Here is an 18,678-nt window from a genome sequence, read left to right on the forward strand (position 1 = left end):
TACAATTATTAACAAATGTTAACTTACCTGTGTGCTGCATAGGAGAGCCATGACCAGAGACAAAAAAAACAACCCTCTGCACGAGAGACCTCATGGTGTCCAGATGGAGCAAAATGTCCTGATACGGTGTGGCTTCTATTAAAAAGGCTTGAATTAGGTTAAGGAGGAGCTAACATGAAACATCAATTCCGTTATTAGACGCCTTTGTGAGCCTGAGGGTGAAACCGATGTGATCGCAAGATACAAGCAGGCGGGTACTACAAAGTAGTCTTTAACCTGTGGATTGAGGACAACGCCACATGTGTCACACACTGAAGATGTAACCATGTACTCCATTCTTTGCTCTTCAGCACCTGAAAACAAACAATTTTCATCTGCATGACAGCAGATGTCAGCACACTTTTTATTTCGCCTTAGCCCTCAACTCTATGTTGGTCATCTGTGCCCACCTCTCTCCCTTTAAAAAGGTTTCTGAAAGAAGCGTTTAATGCGTTACTGCACTCCAACGGATTAAATGAATGAAATAATTTGGATTTTAGGAAGTGGCGATATCCTCTAAGAAGGAGATTTTAGGAAGAGATTTTAGGAAGTGGCGATATCCTCTAAGAAGGTGGCACTGAAAAGGTGAGGTTATTTTCTAACCTGCCCATTGTACAAACAAACTGGAATAACCATGTTAACTGGGAAGGCTGGCAGTGAGTTGAAAAAAAACCTGCTAAAACCTCAAAACTGCTGAAAGGATTGTCTGTACCCCCCTACCGACCCTTGAGGACTTGCACGCTGCCAGAACTAAGACAAGAGCGTGCAAAATCCTCTTGGACCCTCCGCATCCCGGTCACCAGCTCTTCCAGCTCCTTCCCTCAGGTAGGCGCTACCGATCAATGCAAACTAGAACTAGCAGACATTCCAACAGCTTCTTCCCACTTACAATCAACTTCTTAAACACCTAACCTACAATTCCATTACAACATGCTGGCAATTTTTTGGCTTGAGTTCGTTGTCACATTTCTGTGGGGCCAATTATACATTAGTCGTGCACTCACTGTAGTTGTCTCGCCACACTGCACTATTTGCATATCTGTTGTTGACCAATACTGGCCACTCATTCCAGAGTAGCATCTGCTCCATTTGCACACTGATTGAGGAGTAGCTGCAACATTTGCACAACCAACATTGTCCCAGATGATCGCACTACTCGTCACTTTCAACCGCATACACTCCTTGAAGTCTCGGTGCCCTTTGGACAATGGTCATTGCACCGGACTATTGCAATATTAGTCATTCGAACTACTCCAAGTGCTAGAGGACTCTGCATCTTTTTGCACAATTTTCCCCCCCAAAAAATGTACCGGCATTACCAGATAACTTGCAACCCTTTACTGCTCAGTGACTGTTTCTTTTTTGTCAATGTCTTTATGTCTCAAAAGTGTTCTCTGTCAATTGACTGTCTGTTGTCGTACTAGAGCGGCTCCAACTACCGGAGACAAATTCCTTGTGTGTTTTTTGTACATACTTGGCAAATAAAGATGATAAAGTGACTGCTAATTGGACCCAAAAAAAGTAGCCAATACCAAAATATTAACAGCCTCTCCCTTGTTTAGTTGGTTTTGTGTAATCCTACACAAAAACAAGCACATGGAGGGGAGAAAAAGGCGCAATTACAAGTATAAATTTGATTCAATGAAAACACGCTAATGTGAAGAACGGTGACTTTATTATTGATTATTATCTGGTTTATGGCAAATGCCAAAATCTTTGATTAGGTAACCAGGTGAGTGTGTTCAAAGATGACATGACAAAGTTAGCCGCGTGTAAACACATTTCTCTTTTCCATCTGAAACTGCTCAAAGAACAAGAACACAAAAATAGATATGTTATGACAGTGGTGAGTGGTTATTGTTGTATTTTGTGTTGTCATACAGTAACTGAATTCATGCAGCTCAATTAAAAAGATACTCACTAATACTACCTGGATAAAATTCTGCTGGGACAAACAGTCGTACAAAAAGAATGTGACATTTCTAGCATCGAGCAAGCAAAAAAACTTCATCAACCACCATGGTTGTAGCATTTTGTCAGCAGGATTTGGGGGTCAGGGGCTATTGGAATTAGGGGAAGACAATCAAAAACACACAAAAACTTCCCTTTATACTGTTAGTGTGCAATACGATGTTATTACAGGTTCACTGAACTGTAGTTCACTTGACATTTTCTCATGCATTACAAAAAAAAAAAGTACTTATTTACAACTATTGCAGTTTGATGGCTTCCACTCACTTAACAGTTATGACACTTCACTGTAAAATTAAAATAATACAATGATGTCATCCTTAAAACTGCCGGGAAATTGGATTATTTCACAATTTCTATGTTGACCCAACCGAGAATAACACAAAAAACACATTTGTACTCAGACGTCAAAAGGTGCAGACTGATGAATTACTTGGGTTAGGTATAAGGCGGGAGGACGTGGTGACGCGCCGCCTGTCACTTACGGTCTTGGGGGCTACGACGCCAGAAGCGGCTCCCGTTCGGCAGCGGTGCTCTGGAAAAAACAACAATACATATTCCATCAATACTTCTTACAACTACTAACATCAAATGTATTTTTATTGGTATGCACAATATACAGTATATTACACACAGAAATCATTTCATTATAATAAATATTGTTTTGATTAACAATATTTTTTTTGATCATTCGAACTGCTTTTTTTGATCTTATTGATATGTGGAGTATATATTTTATAGCGAGGAAATGCAATTGTGACAAATACTTAAATAAATAAAGTGTAGCAGAGTACTATATATATATATATATATATATATATATATATTTTTTTTTTTAATCAGAAAAATCATGCTACATATTTTTACTGTTAGAAAATAATCTAACGGAGATGTGCAGAACACAATTTTTTTATGACACATGATAAAAACACTATTAATATGCAGAGTAAATGTTTTATAAAAAAATATGCCCAATATGTATTTAATAAAAACAATATGTATTGATATGCAGCGTATACAGATTATGCAAAAGAAATGTGTGATTTTTTTTTTTTTCAAATGTTTTGTGTTGTGTCTTGTTGCTTAGAACGTTATGGCTTGTAAAACCCACCTATTTTCAAATAAATACAGGAGCGACGGGAGAGATTGTTTAGAGCGTGTTGAGAGGCTGTAAACTGAACAATCTCCCATACGCCCTCCTCATGAGAAAGAGAAACCAGCGTCTTCATTCCTTTTGTGCATTTTTATTGGTGTTGGGTGAGATAAATCCAACAGTTATATAAAAAAAAAAAAGTATTTCATTGATATACAGAATATAGATTTTACCCAGGCAAAATCTAATTTCATTTATTTGCAATGTGAATATTTTCGTACATTTACCTGCTCAGGTAAATTTATTTATGTAAAAAAAATATGACAAAACAACATTCTTCCGTTTTATGGAGTTAAACGAAAGTGAAACATATCAAGCGGAAAGGATATGCACGAGTGAAGAAGTGACTCACCTCAGGCATATTGTGTCGACACACCAGCAACATGAAAACTCCGCCCAGGAGGATGGCGATCCCAATCAGCATGAAAGGAATGTTTATCAGCACGTTCTGCTCCACCACCACAGCGTTCAGCTTGGCCACGGATGAGTCATCGATGATGACGCTCTGAGGGAGGCGGGAGGGTTACAGGCATGACTCCTATCGTTCTTTACTGCCTACTTTTTTTATTTTGCTGCATTGGAGCGACTTCACTTCCGTTCTATGATTATGTTAATAATGTTTTCCTCTTTCAGTGTGCCGAGATTATCCTCTGACCCTTCAAAGACCAGTGGGTGGATATTTCTGTGGGAACCTATGCAAATGTGATGGAAACACAGAGTTCTCAGGACTCTTTCAAGCTACCACTTGAACACCGTGTGTGTGTGTGTGTGTGCATGTGCGTGTGTGTGCGTGCGTGTGTGTGTGTGTGTGTGTGTTTACCTCATTCAGGTAAACTACAGGAAAGATCACTGTGGTTACGTTTCCAGTTTGACTGAAAAATCAGAACAATAAATCCACAATTAAGACTGCAAATTTGTAGGGATTTCATATTTCCATTGGACAGAAGGAAAATACTGTAATTGGGAATTATAGAAGTGCAAAATTGCTAATTAGACTGTAACAAGGAAGCTGATGGGATGTTTTTGACAAAGGGGATCCCACAATGTTTTTTTTTAATAGATTTAATTTAAGTAATATTGTTTTGAATTTTGTTAAACTTAAGGCCCGGCGGCCACATCCAGCCCACCATATCATTTCATGTGGGCCATGCCCAACGTGGGACATTAACAAAGGGTCAATGTCCTCAATTAAACTTGCCGAGAGAGAACGTTTCCAAAGATTTGCTAGAAATTTCCCACCCCTTTGAGACCATAAATACTAAACAAATATAGTGTTTTTCTTGATACAGTGTGCTCAAATACACTTCAATACATGCAATGAGAAAGAAAAGAAACCTTATCATGATTATTTTGTATTGTACTTATTGCACTTAGTATCTTACCATTGAACAAATAAGATGAAGCACTCTTAAAAAATGACACTTGCTGTGTGAATTCAGTTATAGCTATCCATTTTCTGAGCCGCTTATCCTCACAAGGGTCGTGGGAGTGCTGGAGCCTATCCCAGCTATCTTCGGGCAGGAGGCGGGGGGTACACCCTGAACTGGTTGCCAGCCAATCGCAGGGCACATAGAAACAAACAACCATTCGCACTCACATTCACGCCTACGGGCAATTTAGAGTCTTCAATGAACCTACCATGCATGTTTTTGGGATGTGGGAGGAAACCGGAGTGCCCGGAGAAAACCCACGCAGGCACGGGGAGAACATGCAAACTCCACACAGGCGGGGCCGGGGATTGAACCCCGGTCCTCAGAACTGTGAGGCAGACGCTCTAACCAGTCGTCCACCGTGCCGCTCAGTTATCGCTTAAAAAAAACACACAAAAAACAAGCAAAACAAATACAAGAAGATTCAGTTCATGTTCGTATATTACGTTAAATTAAAAAAATGAATATTAATATGCAGTGTTCAGGTATAGTGTCTTAGTGCACATACAGTATGTCAGGATTCTTATCTTTGTGCTCGTCAAGCTAGAGAGGAATGTATCAAAGTCCATTAATAAAGATGAAGGTGGCATTATTAGTTTACAGTTGAGAGTTACTGGCACCCTTTCCTACACATGTCCAGAACAAGGAATAAATGGTCGAGCTTTATTAAAAACAGAACGAGAACATTTGAATCAAACGTGCTCTGCAGACATTTGACTTCCTTACCTGAATGTGTCTATTTTCTCGACATAGACGTTGACCTGGAGACGTTTGGCAGCTTGCAGGACTATTCCAGTGAGCTGCAATACACCATGTAGTTTGTCAAACATATTTGAAAATTAAAATTAAGAAAGAAAAAAATAAATAAGGATGCATTCAGAGCAGGAGTGGAGAAAGCATAAAAGTCTTTACCATAAAAGCAATGCTTTTCCTGAATTCACAATTGTTACTAAGCCTTTTCCAGATATCTCTTTCATTTGGCTTCTGATAGGCTAAAATGGTTTTCCGATTACGCTTTTTAACACGAGGCTTGGAAACCTTTTTCATTCATTTCAATTTTTATCAAGTCCTTCAAGGACCCTACTGAATTTATGAAATTTTTTTTAATGCTAGTCTTCATTAGGGTTGCGGGTGAGCCTATCCCAGCTGACTGGGCAAGACGTGAGGTCCACCCTGGATTGGTCGGCAACCAATTGCAAAGAATTCTAATTAATGTTTACTATTCTACAGCTCTGGAAAAAAGTAAGAGATTGAAAAAACACTTGACCTTTTTGGTGTATTAACCATTTTTCACTTTCTGCAAATAAATGATCTAAATGACAATATTTGCATTTGGAAGACATGTCAACAGGTTATGGAATAAAACAAAAATGTTAATTTTACACAAACATGTTCCTATAAATAGCTAAATCATAAGCATGGTGGACTAGTGGTTAGCATGCCTCACAGTTTTGAAGTTCTGGGTGCAAATCTTCTGTGTGAAGTTCTCTCTCCGTTTGCGTGAGGTTTTTCCGGGTACTCCGGCTTCCTCCCACGTCTCAAAAATATCCCTGTTAGATTGACTGAAAACTCAATTGTGAGTGTGACTGGTTGTTGGTCTTCATACGACCTGCGATTGATTGCCAACCAGTCCAGGGCGCACCCAACCTCTTGCACAAAGTCAGCAGGGATAGGCTCCAGATCAACGGATGCATGGATGTTTTGGGCTTTTATAAAACAGTTCCTCTAAAGTTTTACATGTGCAACATGGACTGGATCAAATTCAAAAACATGTACAGTATGTTGGATTTCAGCCCTTCAAGATTATTCTTTCTTGCAAATATTTTGAGCAAATGTACATTCTCAGCATTAGCCAGTTGCTGCATGTGCATACACCTTAACATTTACGTATGACTCCACTTATGTTTCAGCTTGATTGGTAAACTACACCAAAAGTAGGCCTGCTGTGAACACTGTCAATAGTAGGGTGCAACCCCGCTAACCTTGTATCAAAAGCTCAAAGGCCAAGGTGAAGTTAACATGGCGGCAATCATCTCGCGATACTGTGCTGTTTACTTCACGTTATCTTTAATGCAGCTTTGTCATAAGAACAACAGGGCTGTAATATATGATAAGAGCTACTGGCTTATTTTCAGTGGAGGACTGCTACAAAGCTCTCGGAGTTCACCATCTAGTGGTTATGATGAGTGAACGAATGTAGCCAAAACATAAGGTACACCTGCACAACTAGAAACTGCGCATCTGTCCGTTTCAACCTGTAAAGTGCTTGACCTGATTAAGGTTGCACGTTAGCAGGTGCCTACACCCCAGCTGACTCAGGCCGAGAGTCGGGCTCGGTCCCTACTGCCCGTGAAAACGTGCAAAGGCTGAGAACTATGAACAGCAGTAGACATTTGCGGTAGCGTTAAACTGTTTTCCACCATTTCAATTTTCCAGAATTTTTGGCCCTGGCTAAAATGGAGTCTAGTGATGGATGCACTTGGGCATCCCATATTAGTCACCCCTGACTATAAGAACTTCAGCGTCCTTGTTAGCATCAGCGGTTTTCTGGTGCAAATTGCGATTCCGATACTTCTAGTTAGTTAGTTCTACACTAATGGTGAGCTATATTCCATCCATTGGAGACTTTACACAAGTATATTTGCACAGCGCAAACATGTAGTTATGTATGTGTAGGCATAAGAAAGATGAAGTAGACTAGACGAAGTAGGATCCTTTTTTTTTTTTTTTTACAGGTCATAGTAGTGGTATTTGATTGGCAGTTGAGCGGGGCGTGGTTTCAGTGCATTCAGTGAACACGCTCACAGTGTTCAAGAGCTGAGAGAACGGCTTAATTTTTCACAATTTTGAAGCCTCATTTTAATGTTTTTTTTAAAAAAATCATATTTGGCAGGGTTGTTACCAACACTCTTCTCTGTGGTGTGTCAAATTTAGAAGACTTTAGATTTATTTTCACTGTACACGGGCTAGAAAAAAAAAATAATAATGGTGGAATTGTATATATTGATGTGAACCCTATTCCTTTTCCATTATTAAAAAAAGTATTCCTTTATATAGTGAGAACATGCTAACTCCACAGATTAGCACTCAAACCCTCAGAACTGTGAGGCAGACATGTTAACCACTAGCTTATCGTGCTGCCTCTTTACGTCATATTTTTTGTGCATTAACATGCATTTTTTGGACTGTGGGTGGAAGCCGGAGTACATGGAGAAAACCCATGCAATTATAGGGAAAACATGCAAACTCCACACAGAAGGCCGGAGTCAAGATTCAAACCAGAACCTTAGAACTGTAAGGCAGAAATACAGAACACAATGTGCCATCTGCATTGCATATTCCCAGATCGATAATATTTAGGTTCGAAATTTTTTTTTACACTTTATGATACAGTAGTAGACCTGGAAACGGCAAAAATTCAGCATATAAAAAGATCATTTGAAACGCATGGTTGTAGATGACCACAATCTATCACACCAGAAATCTTCCCTTCAACTTGTGTATGATGCACTCAGGGCAGCTGACGACACCACTTCAACCACAATTATACATTTTGAACTTAACTCAATTTAAACGGTGCTCTTTAAAATTTAAAAATAGTTGATACATTATTTCTACTGGCTCTGATTGGACTTTTCCATTGTCAGCCATCTAGTGTTGACAATGTGGCAATTGACAGTTTTGAAGCAACAGAACTTTATCCTCAACCGAGGAACCCCTGTACATTCACAGTAGCTCAAGAAGAGAGCATATAAAGTGAAGCAAACAATGGCGATCTAACCGGATTGAGGTCAATGAAGGTCTGGTGATACTCCTTGCGGGGCCTCATGCCGAAAACTGCCCGCACAAATTTCTCATCTCCCTGGTAGAAGTGCGGTGAGGACATTACGATGGGCGCACCTGAACATAGCACAAGATACTGCAGTTATCCCAGAAACTGGATATATAGTACTTAAACGTGACGTTTCATCACCTTGTTTGCATGGCTTGACGTTGAGGACGCCCGAGCCGAGGCAGTTGCCGGAGGGCACACAGAAGCCCGCGTTGGAAGGGTTCACCGATGCGTTAGCGAACACCTGGCTGGGGGGAGCGAAGCGATACCCGGGAATTCCTTTCACTGTTACATCCTCCTCATACACAGCGTACATAGACCTAAGAGAGAGGATGGCGTTTATGAAAGTAGCTCAGTCTCTAATAAAGCTACGGGATCTGGAAAAAAATATGTACTGGTATTTAATTTTAGGTATTATTCAGACAGATGTGAGGCCATCAGCATTTGCCAGTTTAGGCTTAGCATTTTTTTTGTAATGATATCATTCCCTTGCCAAACGCTTGCCAATTGACAAAAGAGCAGCGTTGTAAAATTGCCGCCTGTCCCCAAGTGCAGTCCAGCACCATTTTGAGAAGCTTTATGGCAGTCTACATGTGTAGCTTTGGCTTCGTTACCCACACCAAGCAAGATAGCGGAGAGGCAAGAGGTTTGGTTTTTAATCGTCATTTGTCAATTGGATTATCTGTTAGTCAACAGGATTATGCAAACGCTGCATGGCTAATTTCCATTAACTCATTCACTCCCAGCCTTCCCAGTTAACATGGATATTGGGCTTCTAAATCCGTCAATGGCAGTGAATGTGTTGGGGACACATTACATAAAAAAGATACTGTTTAAATTGCTTGTATACAAATAGCTGGGTATCTGGAATGCCTGCCAACCCAAAAAGTGTAAAATTACACCGAAATGAAAATTCTTGACAGAAACCGAAAACCGAAACTGGGCGCCCAGGGCCGGAAGCAGAAACACTGAAAGGGATTATCAATCAAACTGAATTTGTGCTTTTCATCCCCCCAAAAAAAGCAACACAACGCACTTTACATTAATTACAATATAAAAATCAATCAAACCTGCCAATTATTAATTATAAAACTATGCCAATCATTATTACAATTGCATTTATGGCCATGATTGCAGACCTGCCAACCTATAGAAATTCACTTCCACAACAATTTATTTGAACATTACCATGGGACAGTTATTTCTGTATGTTATGTATGTATGTTCACAACATAATCATTACTTTATAATTATAATCACTAAAAAATTATGGCTTCAATATTTATTTTACTGTATTTATTGCATCAACCTTGGACTGGCAGATGCATTTGTAGCCAAATGACTTGTCTCACATGCTCTTTCTGTATTTCCCGTATCCACTATTGCTGCTGAAATGATGCAAATTCCCTATTGTTGGACTAATTAAGGGGGTCTTACACTCTGAATGTTTATTATATTAATGTACTTTTAAATTTCTAGTCCCATTTTCTCAAGTGACATAGCAGCGGTGATATATTAATTCATTTCCAGTCCCTGTGTTTATGTAGCTGTCTAGCGTTATCGTATATTTCAGTGTTTTCCTCTATCAACATGTACCAATTTGCCTGATATTTTGCTATTTTGCTTGGCTAATCTGCGCTCTAACGCGGTTCCAGCCAGACGAATGTGACAAGTGTACTGTACCAGCCAATTATTATGTCGCTTGTTAATAGGAAATACTTCTCAACTATGTAGTGTACAAGCTTACGCACTAGCCACGGCAAAGCGTTAGAGTTAGCAACAATAAACAACATGTTATTTTGGCAGTTTTATTTTGGTGACAAAAGTCTTTCGGTTCGAAACAGAAAATGCACTTTTGGGGTATTTTCGGCCGAAGAAAGCGTCACTAGTAAGCAGAGCTGCAATTATTTTTATTGGCTGCAAAGATGAGCAATACCTAATAGCACTCACTTTGTTTCCCACAGTCCCTCAATAGAAGCCTGTTTAATTACCAAGCTCTACCCCTTTTGCGACATGGTAACAAAATCTATATTTGCCATTGGCTAGGCAGTATACGGGCCGGGGTAGCCAGTCGCGCACTTGCATGAGACAGGAACGCCCTCTCAAATGGGATCATTTCAGCAAGAAATACTAAACTGTCCTCCTATAATTCTTGATCTTTGGGGATTGTTTTACAAAAACATTTCAGTGATATGTTGTTAAGACCTGGGAACTTTTAAATGATAAATAAATCAAAAGTTTTTGTAAGGCATGGCACATTTACGAAGACAATCAATTACCGCAATTTCTTGTGTACAATGCTCACCCATGTATAATACACACCCCCAAATTTGACCTCAAAATTCTGGAAAACCCTTCTACCTATGTATAATGCATTTTCACAATGCATGATTTTGCTTTTACGCATATGATCAAAATGAAGTATTATCTGTATTTTCTTAATTTTTTTCAAAAGATTATTCTGAAGTTAAGCACTTTATTTGTACACATTTTTCTTTATTTGCTCTTATTTTGAAATTTGCAGCCCTACTTTTATTTACTAAATGAGAAAATACAGTTGTGCTCATGTTTGATTACCCAGGGAGAATTTGTAAGATGTGTACAATTCTTTAGAAAACCATGAAGGACCAGGCAAAACACATTTTATTTTAATGGGATTCAAATTGAACTGTCAAGCATCTCAGAAAAGCACTGTCATTAAACAAAACAGAAAAAGAAATTAATGATAGTTGTTGTTCAGTCATCAGTCGTATTTAAAAATATATATATATTTCACAAACTCTGCCTGAGTATGTAAACTTATGAGCACAACTGTACATATGCAGTCATACACACCCCTGGCATATTGGAATGAGAGTGCAGGCTACACCTTTTTCATAACCTCTAAGTGGCGGTAGCATACTAGAATGAAAGTGTACAACTTTTTCAAAACCTCTAGGGGACGGTGGCATATTAGAATGAAAGTCTACAGCTTTTTCATAACCTCGAGATGGCGGCATACATTTATAAAATGTGAAGGTTTTTTTTCATTTTCCACTATACCTTTGTATAATGCTCACTGTTGACTTTTGACAATTTTTTGGGGGAAAAAATTATACACGAGAAATTACGGTATGTGTTTCCTCGTTTTGAGACACAATGGAGTAATTCCTTCCAGGAATGTAGACTAATTAATTGAATTTGTCTTGGTTGTATATAATTTAACATGAACCAAAAAGTACCGGAACTGTCACACACAGCCCACCTCTGCATAATAATTGTGACAGTCCTGTCCTCTTACTTCATCCTCTGTGAACCAGGAACTAGCCTGCTAAAATACGGATGGACAAACAAATAATCGCCCTTCACACTGTTTTTCTTACTTTACTTACAAAGAGACAATTTAGCTTGTAACATGTTGAAATGTAACACTGTCAATTAGATTGTCCCTCTTCAGGGGTCTATGATGCTCATTCCTCTCCTTTTAAATCACTCTCTCCCCTTTTAAATCCATGAACAGAGAAATAGTTTTAGGACGTTCTACAGTATATATAAGCAGTAAGCAAACAAGAGACCTCATTCATGAGGCTGCCGAGTGAGACCAAATCAGTAATGAATTATATCATATCCAGACCTGGCTAATGGAGAAGGAGAGGTTTCCTAACTCAATCCAGACAGTGAGATAAGAATAAGGGAATAACAGACTGAAAACATTACAGTCATTGTTGACTTCTCGATGCTTCAGCCATGTGTTTTTGCTCCTTGGCTGATCTGAAGTCATCTGAACATTTACCTTTGTTAATTAACTTTAAAAGGTAAATTTCAACTTTTGGGATATTAAAAAAATAATTAAATAAATAAAAAATTGTAATAAAGGCATGCAAGTGTTGTTTAAGCCACCTGCACAGGTCTGAAGAGAACATGGAGAGCTTTTCCTTCTTTGTGAGGACCGAATGGAAAGAGGCGCCGTTGGTTCCGTTGATCATGTTGCACTCATCAGATGTCCACCAATTCAGCGAGCTGCGTGCATAAACAAGCACATAAACTATAGAATTGTATGTATGTTTGCATTTATTTATCATGAAGGAGTATTAAGGCTCCAAGTTAATTAAACCTTAATTATGAAGGGGGAAGTTATAATATTTCAAGAATATATTTTTTGTACAAGTTATTGTACAATATCCATATGTAAATAATCGCATAACTACAAATATGGTCATTCTCCAAAATGTGATCAATTGTTTGTTCTGTAAACAAGTCTTTTGATAATTACAGTATGTTCTTATATTTCTTTTTTTTTTTTTTCCCCAACAACTGAAAATTGTGAGCGGCCTAACTGATATCCATTGTTCCTGTGACTGCAACAAGAAAGTTCTATCCTATAACACGACACAGCAGTTAGAGCCCAACAGCCATGCATATCATCCTCAATAGTGGCTCACAAAGCCCTTCCCTACTGTTGTAATGTAATATAATATAATTAAATATTGGTTAAACCATTACAGGTTGACGACCCAAGAGGCCTTTTTTTTGCATTTCTCGTCTTTGACGCAGGTGACAAATTCCTCCTTTGACAGGCCTTTCTTCTTTGTGCCTTTACTCTAGTAAATCTTAAATCTTGTAAAAGTATGACTCACAATGTTTTAAAAATACTACTTTATTCTATATAGAATAGTATAATTAGTATTAATAATATTCTGACTTTTTCCTCTCAATATTACAACTTTATTCTCCAAAAACGACATGTCATGGAGCTTCACCAAAACAGGCTGCTACATTTGATTTAGATATTGTATTTTGTCTGTAGACATGGTGAAGCAGCATGTGGCTCATTATCCAATGTTATTTTTTAATGCTCAGTTTCAATTAACTGCATACAAATCTATGTCAGCAATCACATGGCAGCTCAATTACAGGTATAGCTAAATAAATTTCAAATAATGGAAAACATTTCAGTAGTTAAGTTAAAATAGTGAAACACAGAGTATTATATAGATTCACGACACACAGGGTGAAATACTTTGATTTTATATTGTAATGATTATAGCTAACACCAACAAATCCCCAAAATTTGCCACTGAAAGAAATTAGAATATCACAAAATAAATTGATTGAAAATCAGAAAATGAAAATGAAAGCATGAAATGAATGAAAATGATCTTAACAAATTAGACTTGTGTAAAGTATTTTCCTGAATGAATGAATTTCTTACTGTTTCTGTTTTTTTAACTGTACTACTGAAATAAATGAACTTTTCTATCATATTCCAATTTACTTGAGATGCACCTGTAGTACTGAAGGTCAGAGGACAAAGATGTTCAAAATGTTCTTCTTCTAACTCTAGAACCCCTTTATAAACCACATCTGCTATTTCGAAGTGATTATAGAGCAGATATACAGCAGTTAAATCGATAAATATGATTCAGAATGCGCCTTCTGCTTTTTGCATCTAGTGCCTTCTGCTCCATTCCGCTCTATCCGGTGCTGTGACGTAAAACGAGCCAAACAGCCTGTTCATTCGGCATTGTGTGCTATTGTTCCATGCTGCTGTTCCTGTCTTTGTGCATTTGTTGTCGTATGATTTAGCAATTTCACGATGGTTTATTGTGTGGCATCTGGTTGTACAAATGGTTCAGACAGTGGGAAAGTTAATCGACAGGGGTAGAAACGTGTTCAGCTATGGGTGCCTAGCAAGCATTCCTTTTTAGAGCTTTTTCTGTTGTGCAGCTGCTACTTGGCTGCTCGTTGTCGTCACTGTCAAGTTCCGACCTCCTAATTGGCTCGAACATGTCCGGTTTGACGATGCCAAGTTCAGCTGGGTGCTCTTGTACGTCGAAATCCTCCTCCTCCTCATATTCCAACACTTTGCTCGCCATTGCATCGATAGTGTAGCGCGCTGTGTTTGGCAATTGCAATGTCACTTCTGGTAGCCTTTGCGGTGGATGGAGTAACTACACGCCGGCGTCTCGAACTTCGGGTATGCTCGGGGAGTGCTCAATACGCGTAATAAAAACCTCATTTTTAGTTAAACTATAGTTGACAACTTGCTGGAAATGACGTGCATGTATTACATAACATACAAAAAATGCAAAAAATAATAATTTTAACTGACCACATAACATTGTTGTCCTCTGACCTTAAGAGGGACAACAGTCAGAACAAGTACACTGTATTCTGCACATTTGCTCTACACATTCACTCCTCCTCCTTGCAAAAAATACGATAGAAAGACAACATTTGGCTGTTTGGTTGTTCTGCAGTGGCTAATACAGTAATGTAGGAATATACTACCACAACATTACCATTTCTGACAAAATTATGACGAGGCTAGACTTGTCCTTAAATCACTCATACAGATAGAGAACTACGTTCCAAATCAGTGACTCTCAAAAGTGTGGTAGAATCACTGCCTAAGTACAGTTCAATTGTATTTAGAGTTTAAGTTCAATATACATACTACATTTAATCTTTCAGAACTCATTGTTTTAAAATATTTATTCAGGTACAATTTGTTTTTATTTTTATGTGTAGTACATTTTGATTGAATCTTAGAGTATTGTTTTGTTTTTGTTTTTTACATGTTCCTATATTTCAGCACATTGTTATAAAGTTCAAGCTGTGCAAAATGTTACAGTGGCTTACAATAATATCAAATACAATTTTTAGCAATAAACTCTCTGTCTTGTTTTTGATGAACAAGCGGGCCTACGACACTACTGTATTTAAATGTTGTTCATGATGGCAGTACTGTATTTGCAAAGTTAATTGTTTTATAAGGTGGTACTTAGTAAAAAGCTAGCGAACCACTCTTCTACACTTTATAAAATTAAATGTTTGGGAAAATTGACTAGTTAATAAAAACAACAAACAATAACCTCACGTCACCCCCAGCAGACTAGGAATTGTCACACTGATATGACTTAACTAAACACCATCTGATTCAATCACATTCTCACTGATTGATTGTTGATTGGATGAATAAGGCATGATAGAGGTAAGGTAAGTGGGCACGATTACCTTTGATTGTTCCATGTATCCACTCGAGCAAAGTCCTTGTAGTCCTGCTGGCCCGTGAAGAACACGTATTGGCCATCATTAGTCGCATTGCTCTATAATCACGTCACAAAGGGGTCGTGTCAACAAAACACACAAAGCTAAGGACAAACAATAGATTAAACTCTTGATGAGTTTTCATGATGTAAATTCTCAGGTCCGTGTGATTATTGACCTTGTAGAACAGTCCAAAAACAGGCTCCACGTCATGTTTGAAAGCGTGGATGACTTTTAGCAGAGCGTCTTCGTATCCCCACAGGAGCTCTCCCACTGTACGTGTGGTGAACAGGCCCTCGTCTTTGTCCGTCATGTAGTTCGAGATCAGCTTGGCAAAAAAAGGCTGATTCTTGAACTGCTCCATCACCGTCTAAACAGGAGGGAGGAACGGGAGAAGAGTGTATTTCTCTCCTCTTGGGTCAAACTGACATAATAAGTTAGTTTGTGGTCAAATGCAAAAGTAGGGAGCGATGTTCACCATTGCAGGGATGTTAACGGTCCTGATGAGGTCACTCTCTGGACCCCGCGACATGTCACGCTGGAATATGTATGTCTTAGTGTTGACCGCTGCTACTTTGGTGCCATTATCCTGAAAGCTCACTTCTTCCATAGGCCGGTACTCTCTGGGTTAAACAAAAAGAAACGAAATAATAAGTGGGTTAGAGTGGAGTGGACATGGAGGAGAACCCCCTCTTTATTTTGTTGCAGTATTTTCTCAAACATAATAATAAAAAGCAGTGATTCCAATAATATGCTGCGGGAAATTACCGGTATTCAATTTCACTTAAACCCTTATCTCCTAAACCAAACAATTCTTGAATAAGCGGCAATACACTGCCAAGAAGTGTTTTCAAAGTTGCCCCACCCCCCAAAAAAAGAAAAAACTCAAAGAAAAAAAAAAAGTTGAACAAAAAATTTATATATTTTTTTAATCCATGAATAGGTGAATCCATGGGTGCTGAACTGCACGTGCACGGGGGTCTACTGTACATCAAAACCACGAAGTGATGAAAAGAAAAAAAAAAGTACATGGCACAATACTTTAACAGTAGATAGTCTCATGTAAAAAAAAAAAAAAAGGATCATGTCTCAAGTCTGAAAGAGTTGACCAGTCTGTTTTCCAATTTCTCAACCTGTTACACGTCAAACAAAACCAAAAAAGCAACAAGTTATTTTAAGATATTTCATTTCATATCAGAACAAGACGACAATCTTGTGTTCCTGAAACTCAATCTCTGAAACAGTTCATTTATCAGCACTTTCACTAATTAAATAATAGGCATACTTGAATGTTAAGTGAACCACTTGTTACTGTATTTAATTTAATTCTTTGGACTATATTGCATTCCTTGAAAACTAGTTGTACTACGAGAGATTTCGAATGGTAATTTTTGACTGGATATTTCTATTTATTATATTTGTATTAATCTTTTATTAACGGTACTGCGGTTTTTCTATGTTTCATAAATAAATGGAGAAAAGATAAGCAGTTCATCAATTTCATGCTATTTTGAGGAAAAATACTACATTGGGATATACAGCCTTATCAGGATCATATACCTATATCAGGATACAAAACTATTGTCCATATCGCACTAGTTACTTGGTGTAAAAAGTGTGACCATCAATGATATAGATGACCAACGATACATTTTTTTGCAGACAATTTGCATTCAAATGAGTGTAATTGGATAATTTGGGAATCACTGCACAAACAGAAAGCTGCTACTCTCTGCTGTTGAATGCACCCCTGCTATTTTATGGGGAATATGGGGTATTTTACACCTGTGCCCTCTATTCTGTTGTGCAGTTTTTCCACACTTACCTGTAAGTGTATGGTCCAATCTCCAACACAGCAGGCCTGTCCCCGTCCAGCATCTCCAGGGGATTGGTCAGGTTGAAGAAATAAAACTGCATGTAGATTGGCGCCGGTGGATCCTCCCAAGCATCGAAGGCGTCGGTGCCATTCTTTAACACAATTTCCTGCGAGAAGTTTAAGCTCGGTTGAGAACATGTGCAGTTCCGTACGAAAAAATAAATAAAAAAAATAGATGCTGACCAAGCTGAAAGTGGTACCACGAGGGTAAAGAGGTCTTAGTGTGGCAGTATTTCACAACAAAATTAGGCCAGTGAGGGAGTAAACAAACGGCGGGTTGTTTTTAGTCTTGAATTTTAGCCAGCCGAGACCATAATTTGTGTCGCAATTCACATGAGCGAACTGTCATAGACAAGACAAGGCTACTGAAATGTCAAACGTCGGGTGGTGTTTGCTTACCTTTTCCACCAATGACTCGACTAGTTTTGGAAACACGTTAGACAAGGCCAGCGCGATGCCCACGATGAGAAGTAAAAACGAAAACAATCCGGTCGCGTAAATACAACATGATTTAAGCATGATGGGACCCCACTGAGTGGCTTCTAACGGTGACAAGTACCGCTAATAAATGACAGCGTCCGACGGCCCTCACGTATGTTTTGATACACCCGGAAGTCGCCTGCGCAACCAAAGACCAACTACCGCAATGTAATAGGTCACTGCTGTAACTTCCTGTTTCTTCGCTAGTCACCTTTTCTTGTTGTAGCTCCCCAAATGCCTCATATTCGAGGAATACAAATTACATAACGCACACGTTTAATTGTTTTAATGTATTTTGTTTCCTAGCGCCTAATAAACTGTTGATGCAGCGACGTTTTTTTTAACTAAACTTATTTGTGCCCGTGTACCAATTTTACCGATTATTAATCTTTGTATGCAATCACGTTACACTGTACCCTACGGGCTATTCATTTTAAATTTTAATTCATTTTTTTAAAATTAGTATTTCTTACAAGGAAACGCTAATTGCATTTTAGAATTGCCATTTTCTGTGTAAACGTTTTATAGATTTAAAGATTTAACAGCCTTCAGTGATTTATTTGAAATCATTAAAATTCCTGTTTTGTTTTGTTTTTTCCATTGTTGGAGGTCGCCTGACAAAATATATATACTGTGCAGTATAATAATAAAAAATGTCGTGTCAGTTTAAGGGTAAAATACACGTTTAAACATTTAAAAAATGCATTATATCTGCTACATCTCAGGTGTAAAACTCAGGTAAGGGCCAGATCGGACCCTCCATGACATTTTATGTGGCCCCGAGAAAGCTTGCCACAATTTCTATCCTCGACTTATGTACAAAACGAGTTACCCATCATAAAAACTATAATAATCAAATGCAGGGGCA

General features: G+C 38.4%; 1 protein-coding gene across 2 annotated transcripts; it reads right to left on the bottom strand.

Moving 5' to 3' along the window:
- Nucleotides 1–80: 80 nt before the first annotated feature.
- Nucleotides 81–17,963, bottom strand: scarb2c (scavenger receptor class B, member 2c). 2 transcript variants are annotated; one of them, XM_061698843.1, is made up of 13 exons: nt 17,730–17,963; nt 17,280–17,437; nt 15,933–16,077; nt 15,633–15,824; nt 15,422–15,513; nt 12,305–12,424; nt 8,567–8,745; nt 8,375–8,493; nt 5,320–5,393; nt 3,984–4,035; nt 3,516–3,668; nt 2,496–2,545; nt 81–135 (listed from the first exon to the last, which is right to left on the bottom strand). In XM_061698843.1, the coding sequence occupies exons 1-12, from the start codon at nt 17,847–17,849 to the stop codon at nt 2,507–2,509; spliced, it is 1,443 nt and encodes a 480-aa protein (XP_061554827.1). In that variant the 5' UTR covers nt 17,850–17,963; the 3' UTR covers nt 81–135; nt 2,496–2,506. The 2 variants fall into 2 exon arrangements, with proteins under 2 accessions (XP_061554827.1, XP_061554826.1); XM_061698842.1 differs by lacking the exon at nt 81–135 and having other exon boundaries at nt 1,698–2,545.
- Between the last annotated feature and the right edge of the window lie 715 nt (nt 17,964–18,678).

The sequence above is a fragment of the Phycodurus eques genome, chromosome 15 (assembly GCF_024500275.1).
Source record: "Phycodurus eques isolate BA_2022a chromosome 15, UOR_Pequ_1.1, whole genome shotgun sequence".
Classification (NCBI taxonomy): Eukaryota; Metazoa; Chordata; class Actinopteri; order Syngnathiformes; family Syngnathidae; genus Phycodurus; species Phycodurus eques.

Excerpts from the sequence above, each read along its gene's own strand:
- scarb2c (XM_061698843.1), bottom strand. The coding sequence starts at position 17,849 with ATGCTTAAATCATGTTGTATTTACGCGACCGGATTGTTTTCGTTTTTA. Across the intron at positions 15,514-15,632 it reads TTTTTGGACTGTTCTACAAG|AGCAATGCGACTAATGATGG; the intron begins GTCAATAATCAC and ends ACGTGATTATAG. Across the intron at positions 12,425-15,421 it reads GATACATGGAACAATCAAAG|CTCGCTGAATTGGTGGACAT; the intron begins GTAATCGTGCCC and ends TTATGCACGCAG.